Below are 26,738 nucleotides of genomic sequence, written 5' to 3'. Positions count from 1 at the left end.
AGCATTGAGGACCTCGTTCCTAAAATCTCAACCTGTGACACACTCGCTGATTTAGAAAGCTCCTCAGAAAGACTGGCCCTGAGCTCCCAGTTCAGCAGCCTCCCTCTCCCAGGTCCACGGATGGCGCAGGGAGCTCAGAAGAGCAGGTTCAAGTGAAAGTTCCTGGTTGTTCCCCACTGTCAGTGCATTCTGCTGGCCTGTTCCTCCTGGGCAAAGGGCCAGCCACCCTTCACAGCTGGGCACAAATGCCCCCTCCCATGTGTGTCCCTCATCTTCCCACAATACAGAACACCCTCCTACTCCCTGAGACCTGGGTCCACAGTGAGCGCATCCAGAGCTCCCTGTGTGACAACTGCTCACACATTTCTTTGCCTCTCTGCTAGAAGCACGAGGTCTTTGAGAATACACTACATCCCTTCCTAAAAAGACCTAGTGAACAACTTTTGCTCAATCATGTAATCAATTGTGTTTCCACCAAGAGCAGGAGCCGAGGGAGGGGTCTACACATGTGTGGGGTTCACTTTCCAGCACACCAATCCGTGGCCAGCCACACCTGAATCCATGACTGCACCCACACCTTTGCTCAGCCCCTAGATGGTCACTGGACTCATTATCAAAGGGGCAACCCCAAGTGCCCCCTTGTCTTAGTCACCATGAAGGCACCTAGACCTGTGGGCAGAAGGCAGAGGGAGGTGGGGGGCCCAGCAGTCCCTGGCTGCTGTGGTAAGGAATGGGCAGAGCCCCTGAGTCTCACACTGCCCCCAGCCACTCAGCCTTCTCCCTATTAAATGAGTAAAATAGACACAGACCTTCTTCTCCACACGGTCTTCATGTGGGGAGGATGCACACCTGGTGACCAGCAATCCCCAGGTCCCTGAGGCTGTGGGAAAGGGGAGGAGGCCTAGACCAAGCCCAGGGACTGTCTCTGCTTCTGGACAGGGGGATGGTATAGCAGCCCCTCTGTGACTGTGCAGGGACACAGGAGCCTAGAAGGTTCTGGCCTGATGCACTAGAGCCTCTGTCCAGGAGGGGCCATGTGGAGGGTGGTCTGGAGGACAACAGACACACAGGGGTGGGCAGTTCTCAGATCTGAGAGGGGCAGAGCTTGGCAGGTCCAGGGATCTGTGTGTGAGAAGTGCCTCCCATGCATAGGGCTGGGAACAGGAGCGTTTGAAAGGAGGGCACTGGGAAGGCCCTGGCAGCCCCCACCACTGAGGCTGGGTGACCTGGGCCAGAGACTGGGGGACTAGGGGAACAGGAGAAAGGCAGAAGCCTGGCAGAAGAGTCCCAGGCAGCACAGCCAGGTGACGGTAGGAGGGGAGACTGTGCACACCTGGGTCCTCCTGCCTCACACCTGCTGCAGACTCCTGGCCACCAGATTCAGGCCAGCCCAGGATGGGGATAGACATGGCTGAAAGATGATTATAATGGCCGTGATCTAGACAGCATGCATTCAGACATGGAAGTCAGCTGGCATTGTGGCCGAATATTCTTGTGCAAGTTTCTTCACCTTTCTGGGTATGGGTGTCCACATGTGGAAATTAATACTATGAACACAGAGGAAATGAGCAGTTTATGCCAGGAACCCTGTCCTTGCACGTGCTAAGGACCCAGCGAAGGTTTCCTATTTCACGTGTGAGCCCTGCCTTCCATAACTTCAGCAAAGGCCAGGCCCACCCAGATGACAGCTGGAGCCCTGCGATCATGCCATGGCCTCTTCATGGCCCTGGGGGCTCTTTGAATGGGTGTAAATGAAGGCAAAGACTGGACCCAGAGAGGATGGTGGTTTTACTCTTCATCACCAGGAGAGCCTAACATGATTTAAGGGTGGCTGGAGGCTGAGCAAATGACTGAATGAATGAGACAGTTGTGGGAGTGAATGGGGCTCGGGGAAAACCCCAGGTGCAGAAGTGGAGCTGGAGTGGAGGTTGTAACCCCCAGAGGCCTGAAGGTGAGGATATCGTGGTTGGAGACCTCATTGCTGGCACAATTTGGAAATGTGAATGCCTGCCTGGGCGGCCACAAATATTTTCCAAGGAAGAATAACTTTGGTTTGCAGCTGGTCTGGGCCCAGCAGGATAAAATCTTCTAGAAAACATTATTGAAGAAGGACAGCAAGCTGCTCTCTTTAGCCCCTTTGATTGAACCCAGAGGGTACAATTGTGAGTGGTTGGGGCAGGAACACCTTGCCCTTTAAACTTTGTTTAAAGGAACGAGCCTGAAATCAGGAATGGAAATGGAAAAAGGAAGGGTCAGGAGGGAAGAGAAGGAGAAAAGAAGGAGTGAGGGGCGGATACAAAAAAGGGGTCAGAGCGATTCCTCCAGATCTGGAGAAAGAGCAGGTGGGCGGGGCGTGGACTGGCTCCCGCTGGTGGTTGGGAACCTGCCAAACCCAGCCCTGTAAAAGCCTGGGGGGCGTGGTCCAGACTCAGCATTGCCACTGTGCTTCCTTCTGGGCTGTCCTCCTCCTGGCTCCAGGTTCCCAGCAGCAGTGGCCACCATCACCGAGTGGGCCCTCGAAGGAGTAATAGCAGGAGGGGAGCAGTGAGAGGGCTGGAGAGGGCGAGATGATGGCGAAGCGCCCCCTCTACAGCCTCACCCGCCCTTGGGAACTGGGAGCCCTGGCCAGCAGCAGGGAGCTGTGGTCTGGAGTGGTGGGGAAGAGGGAGGTGAGGAGGGATGAAATGTTTTCTGGCAGATTCTATACAGCTGGGGCCAGAGAGCATCTGTAAACCAAGGTTACTCTTCCCTGGTCATGTCTGGTGCGGGAAGTGGGGGACCTTGTGTGGCTGGGGGTGTGGGAAAGTGGATGATTCCACAGGGAGTCAGCCCCAGACCGCCGCCCTCAACAGCCACAGGCCTGCTCTGCTCTCATCCACTCTCCACCTCACAAAGTCTCTAGCACCCCCAGGGCTCCCTGCCATTGAACTTCCCCCTGCACTTTGCTGCAGACACTCACCTGCACCCAGGAGATCAGCAGACACTTCCCACCCCTCCCCTCACCATTCACTGCCACCATCCAGGTCACATCCTTTTACTCCCTCTCTACCCAGCCTTGTCACCTTTTGTCACCCCATAGGCCCACCTCACCCCCGAATCCATTGAAGGAGGCTTCAATGAGGCAGGAGAATAGGTTCTGGATGCAGGGAACCTAAGGGTGATTTGCTCTGACTTCTTAGAACTGAATCAAAAGGAAAACCCCACCTCTCTGTGCCTAAGCAACAAAAGGACCAGAGGATACTCCCTTGACAATCCACGATCCCCCCAATTTCCACTCTCTTGCAGAAGAAAAACAGAAATTACCTCTGATGGGTCCCGTTCTGTAACCAGTCTTCAGGTGCATAGGGTGTAACTTTGTAACTTCACTTCAGTCTCTGATTGGTCCCCTGGGCACAGGCCACTCTTTCATTTGCATAGTGTGTAACCAAGTAACCAATGAGAAACCACTAGAGGGTATTCCAACCCCAGAAAATTCTGTAACCAGCTGCATTCTTGAGGGGCTTCCCCCAGCCAGCTACCACTCTGTCAAGTGTACTTTAATTTCAGTAAGTCTGTGCTTTCATTTCTCCTTATTATTCTTTCATTGTTTTGTTCGTGACCCTTGGAATGCTGGTGAGTAGAGGCATCCACTCTTCCCTTGGGTCCCAGCCCTGCCTGTTCTTCCTACTGGGGAGCCAGCATCACAGAAAATAGTCACTATGTAAACAGGGATTGGCAAACCCTTTCTAGAAAGGGAAGGTGGGAAGCACTTTGATCTTTGCAGGCCATGGGTTCTCTGTCTCTGTGTCAAATTTTGTTCCTTTATAGAGCAACAGCAGGCCAGGACAACCTGCAAATGACAGAGGGACCAGATTTGAACACCGTCCTAGGTTGCTGACCCAAATAAGTGGATCACAGTGTCCCAGCAATTGGTGCCCCTTCCCTTAAGGTGTCATCTCCAAGTGGTGTCTCAGCTGCTGGTTGAAGAATCAGAAGTGGGTCCCACCCTGCCTGTGGCTTCTGGGTGGTTGGATGTGATGGCCGTGGGGTTCCATGGTTTGAAGCCTACTCTCCCCTCCTTGGCTGCTGAGTAGCTTCTTTGCTCTATAGAGGCCATCAGGGATCCTCCCAGAAACCACAGCTGTGATCTGAGGGTGAGGGAGTGCAGCCAGGTGGTGTCCTGGGGATTGGAGCCAACTGGTTGTACAGCTTCTTGGTTCCCTGTGGCCCTGCTCCTGCCCATCCCAGGATAACCACCTTCGTATTCTCACTGCCAGGCCTATCTTCTTAACGACCTAGAGAGTGAAGAGCACACTCGGTGACAGGCAGCTCTGAGGCTGTGTGATCACTGCCCTCCCATGACTAAAGGCCTCATCTCTGCCAGTACTCTACAGGCGCCACTTTTTAATGTTGAGATTTCCCTGCTGTCAGTGTCATTGCCTTGCCTCTGTAACACTAACCATCCATGTTGTGATTTTCCAATTAGCAATTGCAACCACAGGTACCTCTAGGAGATTAGGGTGTCCTGGGCCCTAGGATGCTCAAAACAGGTCCAGCCTCCTTCATCATTTATGGATTGTCTGTGAGTGTTTTTGAGCTACAACAGCAGAGTTAAGTAGTTATGACAGAGAATATATTCCCTGCAAACCTTTAAGAGTTTACAAAATCACCATTCACAGCAAACTCTAGAGGCCATAAATATCTATGGGGAAGGCCAGAAAGACTCATTGCACTTGAGGTGGGGTTGAAAGGTCCTTCCTCATTGGAACCTGGTGTCTCCTAGTAATGGCTTCAGGGTCTGAGAAGTTGCTTGGTTTTGCAAGTTGGGCAGAGAAGCCTGGTTTTTAATAGACTGTCTAGTTTCAGCCTCCAGGTCATCCATCCTTGTGTTTAATGTTCCTTGTCATAATTATATCAATCCAGCTGTATCCAGGCTGGGTCTCTGTGTTGTTTGCCTCTCAGATCCCCTTGTTTTATATGAGCCATGGGCATAGCTCTCTGTGGCTTACATCCCGAGCTGGCATTGTGACTTCTCCAATTCTTTCCATCATTGCACCTTCCATGCTACCGATAGTTGAGCCCAGGATTTTTCATCCCGTTACTCCTAGGAGCCCATTTCAAAAAGAGCATCTCGTATCTGCAACCCTGGCCTTCAGCAACAGGCATCCCTGGGCTTCTTCCCATTCTGCTGCTTTCTCTCAGGGCCTTCTTTACATGCTGGGTGAACAGGAGTCCTCCAGGCTTCCCATGAGCACAGTGGATGGACATTGTTCTGGATTTTCACACTCAGACCCCTCCAGCATGGGCACTTCTCTGACTCTTTGATCCCTTGCTCTATTCCTTGCCTTAGAAGTTCTGGATTTTCTGTTTTTTTGCTGTATGGATCATCCCTTTGTTAAAGGTTGCCGGAATGCATCCTCTTAGCTGATGAGCACCATCACCAGGTGCTTTACCAATGTGTTAAATCCTGTGACCATGATAATTAACTCTCCATCATCCAACTTGGATTCTGTCCTCACCCCACCCTCAACATGTTCAGCATCCTCAGAGGCAGCCCCTCCCCCTCCCACTTCCTGCAATCCACATGGGCTGCTGCTAAAGATTCGTTGCCATCCAGGCCCTTCCTCCTCTAGCAGGCCGAGCACCTACCCGGCATGGCCATGTGTTAACAATGTGGACATGGGGGCACTGGGACATTTCTTGGGACATGTGGTTTCTCAGCAGGCAGGGTCTTCCTCCTCCTCCTTGTCTTCAAGCAAGGGAGGAGCACTCGCCTGTACTTGGTGGAGACCACAGCCCTGGAGAGGGGACTTCTTTTTTACTTTCTTTTTCTTTTTTCTTTTTGAGATGGAGTTTTGCTCTTGTTGCCCAGGCTGGAGTGCAATGGTGTGATCTTGGCTCACTGCGACCTCTGCCTCCTGAGTTCAGGTGATTCTCCTGCCTCAGCCTCCCAAGTAGCTGGGATTACAGGCATGCACCACCATACCCGGCTAATTTTGTATTTTTAGTAGAGATGGGGTTTCTCGATGTTGGTCAGGCTGGTCTCAAACTCCTGACCTCAGGTGATCTGACCACCTCCACCTCCCAAACTGCTGGGATTACAGGCGTGAGCCACCATGCCTGGCCAAGAGGGGACTTCTTACTTGGCCAGCCCATCCCTCCAGAGGCATCCTCTTGCTGTCACAGTGTGGGGGAGGGGTGTCCAGCTGTCCTTTTACTACCACCCAACCGTCACCTACATTTCTCCTGCTCAGGCCCTCACTCTCTTTGCTATGACGTCACCATCATCCCTAAGTTCAGATCTGAACCATGGTAGTGCGAGGTTCAAGGTCAGGTGGATAAAAAGATTTTTCTTCTCTCTGTTGCAACAACACAGTTAAATCCTTCAGTTCCCTGCGGAAGAAAATAAATGTCACATGGGCCTGGAAAGCACAGAACCCAGTACTGAAAGAGGTGGTGGACATGTTCCCAGAGCAACTGCTGGACATTCAGCTGGAGAAGGACACACCCAGGGATAAGTTTAAAATGGCCCAGGACAGGAGGGAGCAGACACAGTGGTAGGTTGGAGGCAACTATTGATTTCCTGTAGCAATATAAATCCGAGAGGGCCAGAGGCAAGGACAGGATGTGGCAGCGAGAGCAAGAGCAGGAGGTCGGAAGTGGGACAGGGTAGTGGCACAGGATGTGTCAAGAGCAGAGCTGATCTCTTTCCAAGGGGGCAGAACCCCTCACCCTGCAGGCCAGGATGTCTTGTGAGCGGGAAGGTGATGGACATAGTAGTGGATCTTGGCATTTAGACTTTGATAGACAGATCTTCCTCCTCTCTGACTCAGAGAAGAGAAAGTGGACAGTGATTCATGCTGGAGGCAGACAGATGAAAGAGAAGTGGAAGAATGAAGGGAAGTGACTATGTTCTTCCAGAAGCTCTCCAAGGGAGATTGCAAAAGCTGGCTTAGGGACTTCCCCATGCACAGGGAAAAGAGGCTGGTGCTCACAGGTAACTGACTGGGGGGCACTGGGAGTGCCCTGGAGATGCCATTGAAGTACACCCTTGTGTGTGTGTGTGTGTGTGTGTGTGTAGGTGTAGGTTTATGTGTGAGAGTGTGTGTGAGTGTGAGTGTGTGTGTGAGTGTGAACATGACCCCCTCACGGGGGGCTCCTCCTAGTCATGCTGGCGTGCTTGTGCTCTCCCATCCTCCTCTCCCTTCTCCCTCCTGACTCTTCTTCCTCACTGCACTTGCTTCTGCTCCACTCACTGTGGATTTCTCACCAGCCTCGAAACTGTGGGTGTCATTGCGTTTTCAGATCTTTCTCCTTAGTGTTCCCTCTCTTGAGAATTACTTTTCGTTTCCTCTCTCTGGTCTGTTTCTAGAAATCCATCAAAACCACCTCCAATGCCAATGACCCAGCTTTTCAAAGACTCAGCTATCGGTTTTGTTGAGTTCTCCAATGTTTTTCTCTTCTCTATTTCATTTATTTACACTCTAATTGGTATTTGTTTTTTTGTTTATTTTGGGTAGATGGCTTCTTTTTTTGAGTTTCTTCAAGTGAAATGTTAGTTTCTTTTCTCTTTCTCAATATATTCACGCTGACAGCGACGTATTTCCCTCTAAGGACTGCTTCAGCTACTTCTCATAAGTTATAATATGCTGTGTTTTTGTTTTAATTCACTTTAAAGTATTCTCTGATTTTCCTTGTCATTTTCTTTTTGATCATTTCGTTTTTAAAGAGTGTTTTGGAAAATATTATTGTCTTAAAGACCATATTGCCTAATATTATTAATTTCAGGCCGGGCACTGTGGCTCACACCTGTAATCCCAGCACTTTGAGAGGCCGAGATCGGAGGATTGCTTGAGCCCAGGAGCAAGGCCAGCCTGGGCAACAGATCAAGACCCTGTCTCTAGAAACACAGACAAAAAATTGTTAATAGCAATCTCAACGGTCTTTCTTTACTATTGGTGTGCTTTATCTTTTTCACAGTTTTACTTTCCATCTACTTGTATCTTTGGATCTATATTGTATCTTTAGATGATTTATACAATGCATTCTGTCAACCTCTGCTTTTGCTTTGGAGTATTTAATAGTGTGAGAGTTAATGGAATTACTGCTAAGGCAGAATTTACACCTGTCACCTTGCTCTTACTTTTCCATGTGTCCTATATCTTTCCTGTTGGTCTTTTCCACCGTTATTTCCTTCCTTTGTGTTAAATAGATATTTTCTACTGCATCACTTTAGTTTCCTTTTGTTTCTTTTTCCTTGATTATTTTTAAAATGTTACTTTCTTAGTGGTTTTCCTGGGGAATAGCAATTAATATCTTAATTTATCGCAACCTAGATTGGATTAAAAACAACTTTTAATCTTATTTTATGTTATTTTATTTTCGGAGACAGGGTCTCACTGTGATACCCAGGCTGGCATGCAGTGCCAAGATCATAGCTCACTGCAGCCTTGACCTCCTGGGCAGACCAAGGCTGGCATTCAGTGGTATGATCGTAGCTCACTGCACCCTTGACCTCCTGGGCTGACCCAGGCTGGCATGCAGCGGCATGATCATAACTCACTGCACCCTTGACCTCCTGGGCTGACCCGGGCTGGCATGCAGTGGCATGATCATAACTCACTGCACCCTTGACCTCCTGGGCTGACCCGGGCTGGCATGCAGTGGCATGATCATAGCTCACTGTAGCCTTGACCTCCTGGGCTCAAGCAATGTTTCCTCCTTGGCCTTACAAAGTGCTAAGAGCAGAGGGATGAGCTGCATGCTTAATTTTAATAGGATGCAAAATCTCTTCTCCAAGATTGCTCTGCTCCCTCCCCCATTTTAAGGTGGAAAAATGATAACTATAAAAAGTATACGATATGGGTGCTGGGCAGAATCATCCTACCCTCACCCCCACCTCCCTGACAAGATGCGGGTCCGAGTCCCTGGAACCTCCGCATTGGGTTACATGGAAAGGGGAGTGAAGGCTGCAGATGGAGCTGAGGTTGCTCATCATCTGTCCTGGAGATGGGTTAATGCTCTGGATTTCCCAGGGGTCCATTGTAACCACAGGATCTTTATACAGGAAGATGGGGACAGAAGAGGGAGAATGAGACAGAGGGCACACTGAGGACCCAGCCTGGTGGAGCTCCATTTGAAGGTGGGGAAATGGGTCCTGTGCCATGGATGTGGGCAGCTGGAGAAGCTGGAAAAGGAGAGGAGGAGACAGGTTCTCTCTGAGAGCCTCCTGAAGGAACACAGTTCTGACAACGCAGTGACGTCATCCCCCTGAGACCATTCGGACTTCTGAGCTCCAGAACCATAAGAAAATCAGTATGTGTTGTGCTAAGCCACTAAATTTGTAGTATTTTGTTACAACAGCTATTGAAAGCTAACACTGTCTGTTTTAAAGTGGTCCTTGCTTCAGGAAGAAAAAATTCAGGTGAAGAAGGCCTAGGATTGCTCAGGCAGGTGGAAATACTGCATTTTGAAAAAGATGCCTTTACATTTAAAAATGGTTAAGATGGAAACTTTCATGTTACATGTATCATACCACAATTTAATTTGTGCATGTGAGCGTGTGTGTGACCAGTCTGGAGTGCAGTGGCACGATCAAAGTTCACTGAAACCTCAATCTCCTGGGCTCAAGGCTTTCTCCCCACTCAGTGTGGGAGAGTGGGGTGCAGGGTAGTCTGAGCCTCGCTCTGAGCCATCCTCGGGTTGCTGTTTCCCATGCCCTGGCAGAAGCCTCAGTAGCAGTCACACTCCTGCCTTTACCATGCCTTGCAGTAGATTGGTCCAGGGTCCGAGTGGGTCTTGGCTGTGAGTGCAATCGGGGCGAGTCATTCTGCCAGGCTTGGGAACTGTGCTACTCAGGAAACTTTTCTCATCACCCACCCCAATACTGTCCCAGATGGGAGGAGCAGTGAGTGCTGAGCCCAGGCTCGCTGCCTTCCCAGTGCTCCCAGCATCACACCAGCTCCTTCCCAGACATTGTAGGGTCCAGGCTCACTGTGTTCACCATGCTCTCACCATTGACTCCCCATCATCACTGCCCTCCCAGCATCCTCCCAGCCCCTCCAGGGTCACTGCCTGACCAGGTGGGGGTTGGGTGAAGAGGCAGAGGTCAGGGTAAGACTCCTAGTCCAGATTGACTTTAGGTTCCTCTCTGAAACGTGACTGCATTCCACATCCTGTTCCTCTGGCAACCTCAGTTGGGATCATCTGTAGGGCAGTGTAGAATCTGGATCGGTGATGACCAATTCCTGCCACCATGGCTTTTCAACTATATTGATTTTTCCTAAAACGGATAAACAGATTAGCAATAAGTTGTGGAAATACTGTTTTCCTTACTAACAGTAGAGATGTGTATACATATAAATGCTGGTTTTTAAATATAAGCCCATAGGCACTCTGCTGCATGCAGATTCTATCTCAAAATAACACACTCTGAAGATCTTCCAAGACCCTCACATACAGATTCGTTTCCTTTTTTTCTCTGTACGACATTGTATAGAATGACTGCATCACATCAAATGTAAACAGTGTCTCTGTCTGAAAATCCAGATGGTCTCCAGTCAGTTGTTTTTATAGAAGCCAAATGCTGCAGAAATTGTGCTTGCATAAATCTCAATTTAATTGCGTAGAATAGATTTCCAGACACAGAACTGCTGTGCAAAGTAATGCACCTTTAAAGTGTCTCATGTCACGGGATGGCAATGCTGGCGATACTCTTGTCTGTGATTGTGAAGACCCAGCTTGGGCAGAGGATGGTGAAACATCCACTGTAGAGGGAGGGGAAACTGGAACAGGCTTCCTGAGGGACAGGGTGACAGGGTTCATCAAGAGCCAAAAATATCCAAGTCTGAATGAAGAATATGTATTCATATGCATTTGAAATGGCATAAAGATTCCTTGGAAAGATGAAAAGAATCCAATAAAGTTTCGTCTGTGTGGCCAATGAGAGTGGACGCGGGCATAGGCGGGGGAGCCTTTCACAGATGACTTTTCATGGTTTGGATCCTGATACACGTGAAAATATGGAGGTGAAGTAGTAAGGAAGATTTGGGCCGGTAGCCCCGGCGACGGTCACCAGTTGAGCTCGCCTGATCTGTTGTGGGCTACGAGAGTCCGGGGACGGGCAATCTGGGCAGAGTCGCACGAGGCTGCTGCAGTGATGAGGCACTGGTTCTAGATATTTACCCAACCGTGTTGTCATGGGGGGGACATTACAGGTGATTGCTGATTTCAACCACAGATGACTTTCGGGGAAAGTTCTCTCCTGGGAGTTTCAGTTTCTACCCCGCCGCGTCCTCTCCGAGTTCTGCGCGCTCCTCCCAGGGCGCGCGCTGTCCCCGAGCTCCGGACCCGGGTCCTGCCCAGTGGAGACCGCGGAGTTGGTGCCCCGCTTCCGGCCGATGCCCCCGGGCCTCCGGGTCCACAGCGTCCGGACAAAACGGCCTTTGGAAGACCTGGGAGGACTCGCCGGTAGCGGCAAGGGACAGGCGGTTCCCTTGCCAGGAGGAGCCAGGAAATGCGGGGGCCGGTGGGGTGAGGAGCACAAGGTTCCTCCTTCATCCTCGCGGAAAGTTTGCCACCGGCTCAGTGTGGAGACCTCACCGTCCCGCTCGGATCCATGGGGCTCCGGCAGTGCGGCCCCCGCGAGGACCCCCATCCTCCTTGCCCTGGGGCTGCTGCGGGAGGGCGCCCATGGCGCACTAGGTCCTGAGTGCCCAGGGTCCGGCAGGGACTTCCCGTTGTCGCCTCCCCGACCCTGCCGCTCGCGGTCCAGGGCTCCTGGTTTCTCCACTGGGCTGGGGGCCAGGAGCGTGGACGTCGTGAGGCGGAGAAAACCTTGGGATGGGTGGAAAAGAAGGATCGGAGGGAGGGGGGGAGAAAGGGAGAGGAAGGAAGCAGGTAAGGCCAGAGAACAATGAGAAACCGCCACCACGAAAATGGGAAGAGGGTGACACGCACAGCCCCAGCACTCCACCGACTCTGCGTCTCCTGCTCTCTGCCCTGTAAGGAACGCAGGCCCCACCCCCTCCACCCTCACTGTGTTTGGGATCAGCCATTTCAGCCGGATGAGGCGTCCTCTTGTGGGTGCGATTGGTATTTCCCTGAGGGCTGTGAACACCAAACACCTTTTCCTGCGCTCACTGCAATTTGCATTCTTCTTCTGATGCCAGTGGGCAAGGGGAGGTCCCCAAACGCTGATGAGACCTCCACTCTAGCCGGTGTGGGGCTCTTGACACGGCATCAGGAAATGAATTCAAGGACGAGTAGGAAAATAGAGAAAGGACGGAGATTTATTGTAAAAGGAAAAGTACACACTCAAGCAAAGGGAGTGCAGGGGAACTCAAGAGAGAGGCAGGGGCAAGGGGGTTTGGGGCTGCCACCTTTCGGGGGTTTCTTCAACCAAGGGGTGGAATATTCATGAAAATTCCTGGAAGAAGATGGGGATTTCTCAGAACTGTGGTGCCACCCATTTTTACACCAAATATGGGTGTTCTCAGAATTGCCAGGACTCTGGTGTGTGTGTGTTTAGTATGTTAATGAGCATATAATGAGGTCCTAGGTGAAACCTAGGTCAAATCCAGGGCCATGTTGGGTCCACTCTTTCCTAGCCAGCTTGGTCCACATCCTGTCTTTTCGGGTTTTATCAGCCCAGAGCCTAATAGATATTTCAACAAATTCCTTTTGCTAGTCACCTGAAACTGCTGCCTAAAATTTTCTATTCTTTTGTGACCACTTTGTGTCTCACTTTGGAGAAATATCTATTCAAATTCTTTGCATATATTTAAATTGGGTTATTTTGCTTTATAATGTTGAGTTGCAAGAGTTCTTTATTTATTCAGCATAGCAGCCCCTTACCAGATACACGATTTTCAAACATTTTCTAAATTTTTAAAGGGTTTATACCTTCTAAATGGAGGCCTTTTTGAAGTACAGAGGTTTTACGTTAGTATGAAATGAAATTAAACTACCTTTTATTTTGCCATTTGCACTACTGGCATATAGTACTTAAGAAGCATTAGCCAAATCCGGGACCACAAAAATTTACTGCTCTACTTTCTTCTGAGACTGTCATAGTTTCATGTCTTAGGTGGACATCTGCCATTCATCTAGAGCTAGTTTTTGTGTGTGCCGTAAGGAAGGGGTCAGCCTCATTCTTCTGCATGCGGCATCCAGTTGTCCCAGCACCATTCACTGCAGTGTAGGATGCACCTGCCCCACCTCCTGTCCCTCCTCCTGCACTTGGGGTCAGAACTGCCTCCTGCTGAATGGGTCTCCCAGGGTTTCCACCAATGAAGTCCCCATATGAATCCTATGTAAGCATCTGCTTCTCAGAGGACCTGGACTAAAGAGTGGATTCGCCAGAGGGAATTATATTTCATGAGATGTAACCTTCTGAGAATGGTAACACTCAGCATACCCCTGAATACCTCAAAAGTAATAAATTGCATGATTTGGTCATTTGGGTCCCATAAGTCTTCTGTCAATTTAGCTTATTGGAGTTTAATTTTTTTTTTTTTGTTATTTCTGCTGTTGTTGTTGCTGTTGTTGTTGTTTTCTTTGAGACAGGCTCTCACTCTGTCACCCAGTCTGGAGTGCAGTGGCACCACCATGACTCACTGCTACCTCAAACTCCCAGGCTCAAGTGATCCTCCTGCCTTAGCCTCCTGAGGAGCTGGGACTACAGTTACATGCTACTCTACTTGGTCTATTTTAAAATTTTCTGTAGAGACAGGGTCTCACCATGTTGCCACGGCTCACCTCCAACTCCTAGCCCCAAGCAATCCTCGGCATTGGCCTCCCAAAGTTCTGGGATTACAGACACGAACCACCACTGCTGGCCCAAAAAGTTATTGCATTTTAGTTTTTACTTTTCACATGGTTGTATGACATTATGTAGATTTCTAAAATTCTGTATCAGTAACTTGGGGAATGCTATATAATAAAATGTTTTCTTTAGCCACAGCTTCCTAAAAATAGAAGTGGTGTTAAAATGTTGTGCATTCGTCAAATCTGGAAGAAGTTTCAAATTTTTAGGTTGATTCTGACCTCTCATTTTGGTTGACACAATAATCCATAGAAACAAGTAAAGCGCCCACTCTGATCTGGAAGGGGTAAGGAGGTGAAAGTATTGATAAGCCAAAGTGACAGCCACTTTTGTAGACGTGATCCTGCCTAAATATCTCATGCCCCTCAAAAGAGGGTCCTGAACTCCCCGCTTCTGCAGAGCTCCACGCAGTCCTTGAAGCCCTCTCTGGCTGTCTCTGCGAGTTACTGTACAGCTCCTCCTGGTCTCTGTGGGGCTGCAGAGGCTCCAGGTCCCCACGGCTCAGGGGCTGTCTTGCTCCCCAGGTCCCATCAAGGGTGCACCCCACTGTGGGTGGTGGAAGAGACCAGGTATAGCTGCTCCTGCCCCTACCCCTCTCCTGACCGGCCAATCTTAATAGGAGGAAGCAGTAGGGATGAATGGAGCCGTGGAGGTTGGTGCTGGAAAGAACAGAAATGAAGACCTTTGTCCAATCCCCCTAATGATGGGGATCCCTTTCTGAGTTCTAGCAGCCCTGGGGTAGTCTGATGATTGGATTCCTCCCATGTGTCTTAAACCCTATTGTATGGCAGCCACTGTGTTAGGTGCTGGGTTTACATGTGGGTGATGGATGTGTCCAGTCCTCCAGGAACTTAGAATCCAGGCATAGAAACAAACACCCACGTGTTTTGGGAAGTATGGCCATTTTAGCTATATTGATTCTTCCAACCCATGAGCATGAAATATTTTTTTCCATTCATTTGTGTTGTGTCTGATTTTTTTTTTTTTTTTTTAGCAGTGTTTTGTAGTTCTCCGGTAAAGATCTTTTATCTCTTCAGGTAGGTGAACTACTAGGCTGGGGCCCCCACTAGCCTGATGCCTGGCAGGGGGCGCCCGGCTGCCGCGGATGTCCCACTGGGAGGGACTGGCCCCGGGCGGGTCGCCGCGGGCAGAAACGCCTTTGGAAGACGTGGGAGGACTAGCCCATGGAGGCAGGGATGTTTTTTTTCTTGGGGCTTGAGGTGAGGGGAAATCAGAGGTGACTGCTGGTTTCCTCCCACAGCCTGGTGCGGGGGGCTGGGAGGACTTTACACCTGGCTCCTGCGGAGACGTCACTCCAGCTGGGGTCCTTGGGGCTCCAACAGAGCGGCTCCCACGCGGATCCCCCTCCTGCTTGCTTTGAGGGTGCTGGTGGGCGGCGCCCGTGATCCACTTGGTCCTTAGGGTCCACGGGTCGGGCCAGGAGCTTCTAGTCGTCCCCTTCCCCACCCCGTCGCCTGCAGTACAGGGTCCCTGGTTCCTCCGCTGGGCTGAGGCCCCTTCCAGGATGGACGTCCTGAGCCGGGAATGTGTGGAAAAGTACGTTCAGAGAGAGGACGGGAGAAAGGGAAGGAGAAGCGGGTGGCAGGAGAACCAGAAGAAATCCCCGCCCCGAAAATGGGGAGAGGGTGACACAGGGACAAGCCCCCACCCCCAGTTAGTCAGGGTTCTCCATAGGGACGGCCCCAATGGGATATAGGTATATATATGAACGGGAATTAGGGAAAACTGGTGCACACGATTTCAAGGCGAAGTCCAATGGTAGACCGTCTGCAAGCTGGGGAGGAGACAAGCCAGTAGAGGCCAGTGCAAGTCAGAAAGCCTCAAAATCGGCGAAGCCCACAGGGCAGACTTCAGCCCCTGCCAAAGGTCCCAGAGACCCCGAAAGTCGGAAACTGCTGGTGCAAGTCCCAGAGCCCGAAGGCCAAAGAACCCGGAGTCTGATGTCCAAGGAGGAAGGAAGCAAGAACTCTCAGGGAAGGCAAAGAGAAGCCAGAGAGCTCCACCCGCAGAGTCACCCCACCCTCTCCCGCCTGCTCTTCTCTAGCCCGGCAGGCAGCCCATGGTATGGTGCCCACCCACACTGGACACCTAATATTCACCATCACAGCCCTGCAGACCACACTCTCGCCCACACTCCACCCCTACCCATCTCTCTTTGCTCTGCCCCTGGAAGGGGTGAAGGATCCAGTCTCTCCATGTCCTCACTGTGATTATGATAACAGCCTTCCTACTGGGTGTGAGGTGGCATCTCCTCGTGGGTGTGATTTATGTTTCCCTCGTGGCTGTTGATGTTCAGCCTCTTTTCATGGGCTTAGTGACCAATGTATACTTCTCTGGAGAAATGTCCATTCAAATCCTTTCCACATATTTAGATTGCATTATTTCTCTTTAAAATATGGAGTTGTAAGAGTGCTTTATAGATTCAGGATACCAGCCCCTTACCAGATACATAATTTGCACATTTTTTCTCCATGCTGTAAGTTGTCTTTTCACTTTCTAAATGGCATTCTTTTAGAAGCACAGAAGTTTTACCATTGGAATAAGTCAAATTAAACTATTTTTCTTTTGTCACTAGTGCTTTGGCATACAGTACTTAAGCAGCCTTAGCCAAACCCAGCGTCACAAGGATTTACTTCCATGTTTTCTTTTTTCTTTCTTTTCCTTCCTTTTATATCCTTTTCCTTCCTTCCTTCCTTTTTTTCCTAACTTCCTTCCTTCCTGCTCCCTTCCCTTCCTTTCCCTTCCCTTTCAGTTTCCCTTTCCCTTTCCCATTCCCTTCCCCTTCCTTCCTTGATAAAGTTGCGCTATTGTTGCCCAGGTCGGAGTGCAATGGTGCGATCTCGGCTCACTGCAATCTCCACCTCCCGTGTTCAAGTGATTCTCCTGCCTTGGCCTACAGAGTAGCTGGGATTACAGGTGCCTGCCACCACATCATGGCTAATTTTTGTATTTTTAGCAGAAACAGGTTTCACCTTGTTGGCCAAGCTGGTCTTGAACTCCTGACCTCAAGTGATCTTCCAGCCTCAGGCTCTCAAAGTGTTGGGATTACGGGCATGACCCCACCATGCCTGGCCCTCCAACCCCATTCTTGAAAGCTTTTCTCTCAAAACCTAATGACCTATCAAACTTGCCCCTCCTAGTATACATTGGGGATTAGGTTTGGGGGGACATAGACATTCAGTCTCTAGCACCACATCTGTTGAGTCCTCCATGGAAATGAGGAAGCTGGACAGCCTCCTCCCCACAGTCTCCCCTTGACTGCCATCGCCTCGGAGTGACATTGAGTAACTCACTAAGGCCAATGGCTGGGCTTCCTTGGGGACAGTTCCAAGGGCTGGTTCCTTGTTTGTGTCTGGGGATCCTTCCCTGCTTCTTTGCACATCTTACGTTTTTTGAGATGAAACTGAATGTTTACAGGAATACAATGTGACAGCTCTGAGAATCAGATGTCCCCACTCTTCAAGGTGTGTTGCTGCTGCTTGTTTAGTGACTTTCCTGGATGGATCTTATAACATCTGTATTCCCTGTCACAGGTGGACCCTGAAGTCTCCGCTCAGTTAGGTGAGGTTGGACAGAGGTTTGCATCAATGCCTTGAGCCGGCGAGTCTCTCCCCAGTACGGAGGGCTTTGTGTGTGTGGTGCACTCCTGCCCCTGCCGCACTCAGGTGGGCAGCTGATGTCACCACTGCAGCTCCACTTCCTGCCTGCACAGAACCTCCAGGTCAGCCAAAGCTCAGAGATGTGGCCTTCTCAGGTGCTTCCTGGGCACACGCCAGCCGCTATGCACATCTCATTCCCCAAACCTTTCTCTCAATTTCCCCCACTAGCCTCTTGTTTGTCCCACATGCAAACGGTGAGGTTGTACAGTTGGAATGATTGCTTTTAGCCAATGCTCTGAAGATCTGGCTTTTCCCCTAAAGAGAGACCTCAGCAGGTCAAATAATGACAAGCCCAATGAATGGGGCTTTTCCAGTGAGTCCCAGACTAGTCAAATAGAGTTGTCTGGGGCAGGGGCTTTTGAGGGGCTCCAAGCCCAGTGTGCCCCTCCAGTGAGTGGAGACTGTGACCTTGCAGCTGTCACCGACACGGTGAGTCCAGTGTTTTCTGGGCACAATAAATCAGGATATAATGTGAAGACAAGAAGTACAAAGAAACATTAGGAGGAAGAGTATAGATTTTCAAGTACCAGTTGGGAAGAATTAGAAAAAAAACAATGAGGAAAGGGGCAAAGTTGGCTTGGTTGTAGCTAACCTGGTGGAGAAACACAGCCATCTGTGATAGAGGGCCTAAGCTGTTAGGTTCCCCTCCAATGGTGAGACTACCTCCACAACCTGCTCTCTGTCCTCCTCTCTCCCGAGGCTGAATGCAGCTCTTGTGCCTTCAGTGCCAAGGATGCCACAGTCCCAGGCCAGAGGAAGAGCTGACGTGGACAGTGGAAAAGGAGGGGGTGGGTGTAGAAGAAGAAGGCTGACAGCAAGGATTTCCTGAGGATAAAAAAAAAAAAAAGTCACTTGAAACTGGCAAAAAAAAAAAAAAAAAAAAAAAGTAAGGGTATAAAGAACAAGATGGAAAAGGAAATCTTGTATAATTTCTTTATACAGTGTTTAATTTTAGGGTTTGGCACTTTCGTGTATAATTTCTATACAATTATCATAATATACAACTTACGATTATTTTAAATGACTAGAGTTTAGTTTTTGATCTGGGTTAACGTTCATAGTGCAAAGTTCTGTCATTCCACTCAGTTAACCCCATTTTTTGGAGGGCTCTATGTCATTTTATTTTACTTATGCATCTTTAATTTTAACCTTTATTATAGATTAAAGGGTACACATACAGGTTTGTTACATGGGTAGATTTTGGGAGGCTGAGGCTTCGTGTCACAATGATCTCATCACTCAAACAGTAAGCATGGTACCCAACAGGTGGTTTTTCAGCCCAGGTGCCCCTCCTATCTCACCTGTCTAGTGATCTCCAGTGCCCGTGGTTCATGTGAATTCAATGTGTAGCTGCCACTTTCCAATGGGAACATGCAGTATGTGGTTTTCTCTTCTTGCATTAGGTTGCTTAGGATAATAGCCTCTAGTTCCATCCATATTGCTGAAAAGGATATGATTTTGCTATGTTTCGTGGCTGCATAGATTTCCATGGTGTCTATGTACCACATTTTTTTCATGCAATTCACTGTTGTTGGGCACTTAGATTGATTCTCTGTCCTTGCTGGTGAGAATAGCACTGTAATGAACATATTGGTGCAGGTGTCTTTTTGACAAAATGAATTCTTTTCCTGTGGGTATATCCCGAGTAGTGGGATTGCGGGATTGAATGGTAGTTCTATTTTAAGTTCCTGGAGAAATCTCCAAACTGCTTTCCATAGCGGCTGACAAGTTTGCTTTCCCACCAACAGTGTCTGTTTCTTTTCCTCTGCAGCCTCACCACCATCTCCAACTTTGTGACCGGTAAGAGATGGTAACTCATTGCAGTTCTGATTTACACTTATCTGATGATTGGTGATACTGAGCATTTTTTCATGTTTGTTGGCCACTTGTATGTCTTCTTTTGAAAGGTGTCTGTTCATGTCTTTGCACATTTTTTAATTGGGTTTTTTCTTCTTGCTTGTCAAATTGTTTAAGTACTTTGTAGATTCTGGATATTGGACCTTTGTCAGATGCAGAGTTTGCAAATAGCTTCCCCATTCTACAGGCTGTCTGTTTACTGTGTTGCTAGCTTCTTTTTCTGTGCAGAAGCTCTTTAGTTTAATGAGGGCCCATTTGTCAATTCTTGTTTTTGTTACAATTGTTTTTAGTGTCTTCTTCATGAAATCTTTGCCAGGCCCTATGGCCCTATGTCCACATTGGTATTTCTTAGCTTATATTCCAGGATTTTTACAGTTTTATTACCTGGGCAACATAGGAAGACCCAATCTCTACCTAAAAACAAAACAATTTGCTGGGCATGGTGGCATGCGCCTGTAGTCCCAGCTATTCTAGAGGCTGAGTCTAGAGGATCACTTGAGCCCAGGAGTTGGAGATTACACTGAGTGGTGACTATGCCACTTCACTCCAATATGGTTGACAGAATGAGAAAATGTAAAAAAACTATAACAATAAAAAGGATTAATACAATTCTTGGTCAGTGCATGGAAAGGATCTCCGAGGTCTGAAGTCCTGCATGCTATTTTACTAGCCATACCGTTTGGAAGAATAAGGTCACGCTTCAGAGAAGTGTCTGCTTTTCCACAATCAAAGAAGTAGAAAGAAAATGCTTTTTGCTGGGATTTCTTGTTCAGTTAAAACTTGTGCAGGAATGTAACAAACCTGCACATTGTGCACATGTACCCTAAAACCTAAAGTATAATAATAAAAACAAACAAACAAAAAATCTTAGAATTGGAATTACTATATCAAATGATGTAAACATGTTGATATATATTGCATAAGTGTTGTACAAAAGGTTAATATTAATTTTCGTCCTTGAGTAGACAGTTATTTCACCATATCCTCATTAGCACTAAGTATTCTTTAATAAAAACAAAACAAAACAAACAAACAAAAAACTTGTTGAGGAATTCCATTCATTAGCACCAAGAGAAAGTGGCAGAAGGTGTTAAGAAAAATGGCCACTGGGATCATGAGCAAAGGTAATGAGTGGCATGAGATGTTGAGTCTAAAATGTTCTCATCACCTGCTGGGGCCTGTGGGCTTGCTAAGGCTTGAACTCCTGCTTTCCAGAAAGGCACAGTGGTGAGTAGACAGGCGGCCTCCCTGAAGGGACAGCAGGAACCAGACCAGGCTAACAGAGGCTTCTTGATATCATCTTCCACCTTGAGAAAAGATGAAGCGTTGGTTTAAGCGGCTGAGAAAAACCTGGGTCTGTTCTCCTGGGTGATCCCTCCCAGGCCCTCCCCATTTTGGAGCTTCTCCCGCAGATAAGGAACATGTTTTTCCCTCCAACCCTACCCTTGGCTGTGCAGCCTTTCCCAACCTCCTCCCTCCTTCACCACACCACAGAGCCAGCCCAGGTCCTGTTACAGCCCAGGGGGGCTCAGAACTGAGGCTGGTAATGAGGGGTCTGCACCCTCACTCAGGGCCTGCTCCTCCCTCTCATAGAAGAGTCTAGAGGACCTCGGGGAGCCCTGTCCAAAGAGAGGTCTCTGGATCCATGTTCCCTGGCCTTGGGTGGGCTTGCAGGCAAACCTCCTTCTTTCCCCTTTGCTCTCAGCCTCTCCTCACCCTGGGAGCTGCACTCACAGCTCTGAATGGGACTGCCCCTGCCCCGGCCCACTCATTCCTGGCCAAGCTCAATGGTGACCATGGACCTCTAGCAGCAGCTCAGCTGCCCTATCTGAGTCCACTCTGCTCCAGGCAGGGCCATTAGCTGGCTCAGGATCTGGAGTGTGCAGGAGGTGGGATGGCAGGGGCATCGCCCCAGGGCCCAGCCAGGAATCCCATGGGTCCAAGGGGCTTGGCCATTTCCTAAACCTCATCCTGGATACGCTGTACTCTTCACCTTCCACCTTAACTGCTGGGACTCAAGGTGCTCTCTCTGGGAATGCAGCCTTAGGAACTGGGTGGGCCAAGGCCCTCACAGCCCCCTCGTCCTGGAATTCCCCCAGGTTTCTCTCTTCTTAGCCTCCTCCAGGGACACCCTTTCCCTTGATGTCCTTGGTGAAGTGGCCATGCTACTCCTCTCCTTCTGTGCAGACTGCCCATGCCTGAGTTCCTGCTGCCTGCAGGCCACACACCACTACCCTTCCCAAATAGAAACCTGCTGTGAAATAGGCCTGAATTGTCTAAACCCTCTTGAACTCAACAGGCCCTGAGCCTTGGTATGGGCCCCTCCCTTTCCCTCTGGCCCTGACAGCGAGAATCCATCAGAACTCAAGGTTGAGCTGCCAAGGTCATTGCCAACAGGCGACATCAGGTCTCATTCACCTGTCTCATGTCAGAACGAGAAGGTCCCGGCTATGGGGAGAGGTGGGGCTCTGGGAATTCTCCTTTCCCTTCCTCTCACCTCACCCATCTGTCTCTCGTTCCCCTCACAGTTTTGCCCACAGTACCTGTCACTCTAAATGACTCTCCTCAGATGCCAGGGAGGATGAAGCAGAGGATGATGAGGAAGCTCCAGGGACTGAGGGTGGTGGCTTTAGCTTTGGGTTGAGCTAAGCCTGGGGCCACGGTGGGTGGTGCTGAAAGGGAAACACAAAAGTGACAACTCTTGTCCACGCCCCAAATCTGAGGAGATGGCTCCTCAGCTCCTGCTACCCCAGGTCATCCTGGAAGGCAGAGGATTTGTCTCCCCTGCTGTGGGGCAGCAGCTGTGACAGGTCCTGGGGTTAGGAAGGGAGAGGGGGTGTCCCCTGTCCTCAGGGAGCTCACACAGCTGCTGAGGGAAGCAAGGCGACAGCACAGCCCACCCTCCTGCTGTGGCGGAAGAGGAGGTGATGCCCCAGGGCCGGGGACAGAAGAGTCTCGGGGCTGGCATTTGAGATGGTTTTGATGGATTTCCAGAAACAGACCAAGGGAGAGGAAAGGAAAAGCAATCCTAGGAGGAGGGAAATCTAAGGAGAAAGGTCTAGAAACACAATGATGCCCACAGTTTCGAGGCTGGCGAGAAATCCACAGTGAGTGGAGCAAAAGCAAGTGCAGTGAGGAAGAGGAGTCAGGAGGGAGAGCATAGGCACCCCAAGGAGGAGCCCCCCATGAGGGGTTCATATTCTTACACTCGCTCAAACACACACTCACACTCACACACACATAGACTCACACCCACTCACACCCATACACCCACACCCACCATACTCAGACACTGACAGACAAGGGTGTAACTCGCTGGCATCTCCAAGGTGCTCCCAGTGCTCCCTTGTCAGTTACCTGTGGGTTCCAGCCTTTTCTTCCTGTGCGTCAGGAAGTACCTAAGCCAGCTCTTGCAGTCTCTCAAGACCATCTTGAAGAACATGGTCAGTTCGCTGTCCTTCTCCCACTTCTCTTTCAGCCGCCTGGCTCCATCCTGAACCGCTGTCCACTTTCCGTTGTTTGAGTCAAAGAGGAGGAACTTCTGTCCATTGAAGCTGAACTGCCAAGACCCACGGATGCATCCATCGGCTTCACACTCACAAGACATCCTGGCCTGCAGCGTGAGGGGTCCTGCCCCAATCAGAAAGAGATCAGCCCTGGTCTTTACAAATTCTCTTCCCTGTCCCACATCCTCCTATGCTGAGACCATTCTCATCTGGTCCTGTTGTCTCCTCCAAGTCCTGCCCCTGCTGCTGGGCTTCATGGAGGTCCCATGTCTAATTTCTTCTCCCCACACACAGTGCAGCCCCTGAGCCCACAGTCTGCTCCCTTCTGTCCTTGGTCTCTTTCACTCACCACTGGGTGGGAAATCCTCCTTCTCAGTGTCAGCCAGTTCCAGTCTGAGCCTCTGCCCCACATCTCTCAGCATTTCCAATTGTTTTCCCCAGGCATCTGTGGCATCCAGCTGCTCTTCTAGGTGACCCATAGATAAGATCTTGTCACTGCCACAGTCATAGGAGAGAAAATTCTTCTGATCCACCTGGCTCTGGACCTCACACCACCGTTGTCCATGTCTGGGCAAATGAATGATGGTGAAGTTATACCAGAGAGAGTGAGCGTCTATGGAAAAAAAGAAAAAACACCAGAGAGTGTTGGGGTGGGGGAAGGACTCCAAACACTGTGACAGCCAAGAGCGTTTCCTGAAGGGCTGGGCTGGCAGAGCATGGATTTCTCTTCCTGGACGGTGGTCTCTGCCTGTGGAGGGACCATGGGTCGCTAACATGTCCATCTCCCCACTCTGCCAGGCCTATACTCACATCCGTCAGCACAGGACCCTGCCAGGGAGGTGGCAGGCCTGCTACAGGAGGAAGGACTTAGATGGCAGGATCTGCAGGAGCGGTCCAGGGGGACTGCAGGAGGCGGGAGAGTGTGGGAGGGCACCCTGAGGATGTTGGAGCGTGGTGCAGTGGGTACGACGTAGTCAACATCGGATAAGGATGAGTTCATTTGTTATGGGTAACAAGACATGGTAAGTTCCCTGGAATGTGGTCATCTGCTAGTAGGTTACCCTTGGAATCTTGGAAAAAGGAATGACCCACACCACATGAAACAGAAAACCCAGGTCTTACGTGGCAGGTTGTACAGGAAGGAACAAAAGACTAAGAGAAGTGCGCATGCCAGAGTGACTACAGTATGAAAATCCAGAACAATGCTCACCCTCTGTGCTCAAGGGAAGCCTGGAAGACTCCTGTTTACCCAGCATATAAAGAAGGCCCCAGGAGAAGGCAGCAGACTGTCAAGAAGCTCAGGGATGCCTGTTGCTGAAGGCCAGGGTCAGGGGTAGGAGATGCTCTTCCTGAAATGGGCTCCCAGTAGTAATGGGGATGGAAAATCCTGAAATAACAGATCTCAAGTGGAGGCCGTCAACTGTCAGCAGGAAGGAGGGTGCAATGATGGAAATAATTAGAGAAGTCAAATGCCAGCTGGGGACCTCAGTCTTACAAAGCTATGCCCATGGCTCATAGAACAAAAGGGTCCAAGATCGAAAAGAGATGGAGACTCCACCCGGATACTACTAGATTTAAATAATTACCACAAAGACAAAATGCAAGGATGGATGACCAGGAGGCTGAAAGTTGTCACCTCAGGAAATAACTGAGCTCCCTTGCCCAGCTTTGAGAACTGAGTCACATCTCAGACCCAGAGTCCATTACTAGAAGGAGAGCCCAGAGGCCCCGGTGGGCTCCTTCAACCCCACAGCAACTGCAATGACTCCTTCAGCCTCCCCCACAGAGCCAGATGGGCATTCACTCTAGTAACTGTATGCCATGAAACAACAAATACCCAGACACTCCTAGTGGACACAGTGTGCGATCCGAGCTCTTCCCAGGGATGTGAAGCATTAACTTGCTCCCCTGTTACTCATGAGGTGCATTTGGAGCAAAGTAACAGATGGACACCTGTGTCAGGTCCAGCTTAGAGGGATGTGCTGGGTTCATAGACCCATTCGATGGTAATTTCACATTTCCTGGATTTCTACTGGGAATGGATACTGTTTGTAGTTAATGTAACTATTATATGTTGTGCTGGTCGTATGACCTCCCCTGTCACTACTCAACTCTGCTCTTGTAGCTGGGATGCAGCCATACACACTCTGTGATGAGGGGTGTGGCTGGACCTGCCACTACAGCTATTTGACCCTGGACTCCCTAAGATCCCAGAGGCATGTGTGGTTGGAAAAGGTGCTATGTGGATTTCATGGCTATTCCCAACCACAGAATCACAACGGGGTCTGCTAGTGCTCAGAAGCAAGGCTGTGCCACTCACAGCAATGAAATCCCCTCGTTTAAAAGTGGCTCCTGTTGTGGTCCTGGGCCCTGGTGGAGATGGGCCTCCGGCTATGGGAGGGCCTCAGAGCTGCCCAACACAGGGTGTGCTCCTCACCCTTTAGGTCATTAAGAAGATAGGCCCACAGTGAGAAGACACAGGTGGGTCTCCTGGGATGGGCAGGAGCAGGGCCACAGGGAACCAAGAAGCTGCACAAGCAGTTGGCTCCGATCCCCAGGACACCACATGCTTACACCCCCTCACCCTCAGCTCACACCTGAGGCTTCAGGGAGGGTCCCTGAATCACCCCTGGGGACCATTAATGCTACTCAGCAACAAAGGAGGGGGGCAGTAGGCCAGGAACCATGGGACTCCCCGTCACATCCATCACATCCACACCTCCCAGAAGCCACAGGCAGGGTGGGACACACTTGTGAGTCTTCAACTTACACCACTTGGAGATGACACCCTAGGGGATGGGGCAGCAATTGCCAGGACACAGCATGTGCCCTCATCTGGAGTCAGCAACCTAGCACAGTGTCCATATCAGGTTTCCCTTCTATTTGCAGGTTGCTATTGCCTACTGCTGCTCCACAAAGGGACAGGACTTGACACAGAGACAGAGAACCCATGGTAGGCGAGGACCAAACTGCCTTCAGCCTTTCCCTTCTAGAAGGGGTTTGCTGACTCCTGCCTGCTTAGTGACTATTCTATGTGACGCTGGCTTCACCCCTGTCTTGACCCCAGCGCGGGTTCCGGGGGCTCTGGTTTCTCCTTCCCGAGGACGAGTGGGGCTGCGGGGTTGCACCAGGGATCCCCTCCCCACCTCGCCCTCTGCAGCTTTTTGGCCCCTCTACCCTCCTGCGTTTCTTTTTTCGCCTTCTTTGACCCCCCTCCTGCCCTGTGGGGCAAGCAGCAGCCGCAGGAAGCGGACCTGGCGAAGAAGAGCAGCGAATCGGAACTGAGCGTGGGGGCAGTCTGGGGAGATCGCGCCGGTCCTTCAAGAAGCCTTCCCTTCTCTGAAACCCGCTGCAGTCCACAGCCCCCCAGGTTTGGCCCCCGCCCCGCTTAGGCTCCATCCCCGAACTCACCGGCCCGCCCCGTCCCGGACCAGTCGAATAGCAGATGCGGAAGAATGGCGAGCGGCAGAAGGCTCGCGGGGCTGGCGGCCGCTGCCATTGTAGACCTGGAGCGCCGGGGCACCAGGCGCGGTCGATGTGAAGACCGGCGGATGAATCACTTCGGCCCTCCCACGTCAGCTAGTGATTGAGTGTGATCGGCCCCGTCCCGCCCCGCCCTGTCCCGTCCCGCCCCGCCCCGGGATCCAGGGGAGCCTACGCCTGCCCAGGTTTGGAGGGATGCTCCGCCCTATCCCGCCCCGTCCCGCCCTTCCCAGTCCAACCCCAGGCTGGGACCCGGGGACCCTATGCCTGCTCTTGTTTGGGGATGCTCCGCTTCGTCCCGCCCCGGGCTAGTGGCCTGACAGCGGCCCCCTCTGGCCAACCCTCACCCTCCACCCTGGGCTCCGGGCGGGCCAGGACACGGTTCCTTCTTGACCGCCTCATTTAATT

The 26,738-nt window shown here is 50.5% G+C and overlaps 1 protein-coding gene across 1 annotated transcript; it reads right to left on the bottom strand.

Annotated features, from left to right (window-relative positions):
- Positions 1 to 20,516: 20,516 nt before the first annotated feature.
- Positions 20,517 to 26,346, bottom strand: LOC116463216 (UL16-binding protein 3). The gene is made up of 5 exons (XM_032146215.2): positions 26,259 to 26,346; positions 23,197 to 23,460; positions 22,699 to 22,971; positions 21,885 to 22,013; positions 20,517 to 20,648 (listed from the first exon to the last, which is right to left on the bottom strand). Exons 1-4 carry the CDS (start codon positions 26,344 to 26,346, stop codon positions 21,907 to 21,909), a joined length of 732 nt encoding a protein of 243 aa, XP_032002106.1. The 3' UTR covers positions 20,517 to 20,648; positions 21,885 to 21,906.
- Between the last annotated feature and the right edge of the window lie 392 nt (positions 26,347 to 26,738).

The sequence above is a fragment of the Hylobates moloch genome, unplaced genomic scaffold (assembly GCF_009828535.3).
Source record: "Hylobates moloch isolate HMO894 unplaced genomic scaffold, HMol_V3 SCAFFOLD_29, whole genome shotgun sequence".
Lineage (NCBI taxonomy): Eukaryota > Metazoa > Chordata > Mammalia > Primates > Hylobatidae > Hylobates > Hylobates moloch.
The sequence above is the reverse complement of the archived record's forward strand: the minus strand, read 5'-3'. Positions and strand labels throughout refer to the sequence as shown.

Excerpts from the sequence above, each read along its gene's own strand:
- LOC116463216 (XM_032146215.2), bottom strand. The coding sequence starts at position 26,346 with ATGGCAGCGGCCGCCAGCCCCGCGAGCCTTCTGCCGCTCGCCATTCTT. Across the intron at positions 22,972-23,196 it reads GGAGGATTTCCCACCCAGTG|GACCCCTCACGCTGCAGGCC; the intron begins GTGAGTGAAAGA and ends TGATTGGGGCAG. Across the intron at positions 22,014-22,698 it reads GAAAAGGCTGGAACCCACAG|CACCACCCACCGTGGCCCCA; the intron begins GTAACTGACAAG and ends TTTCCCTTTCAG.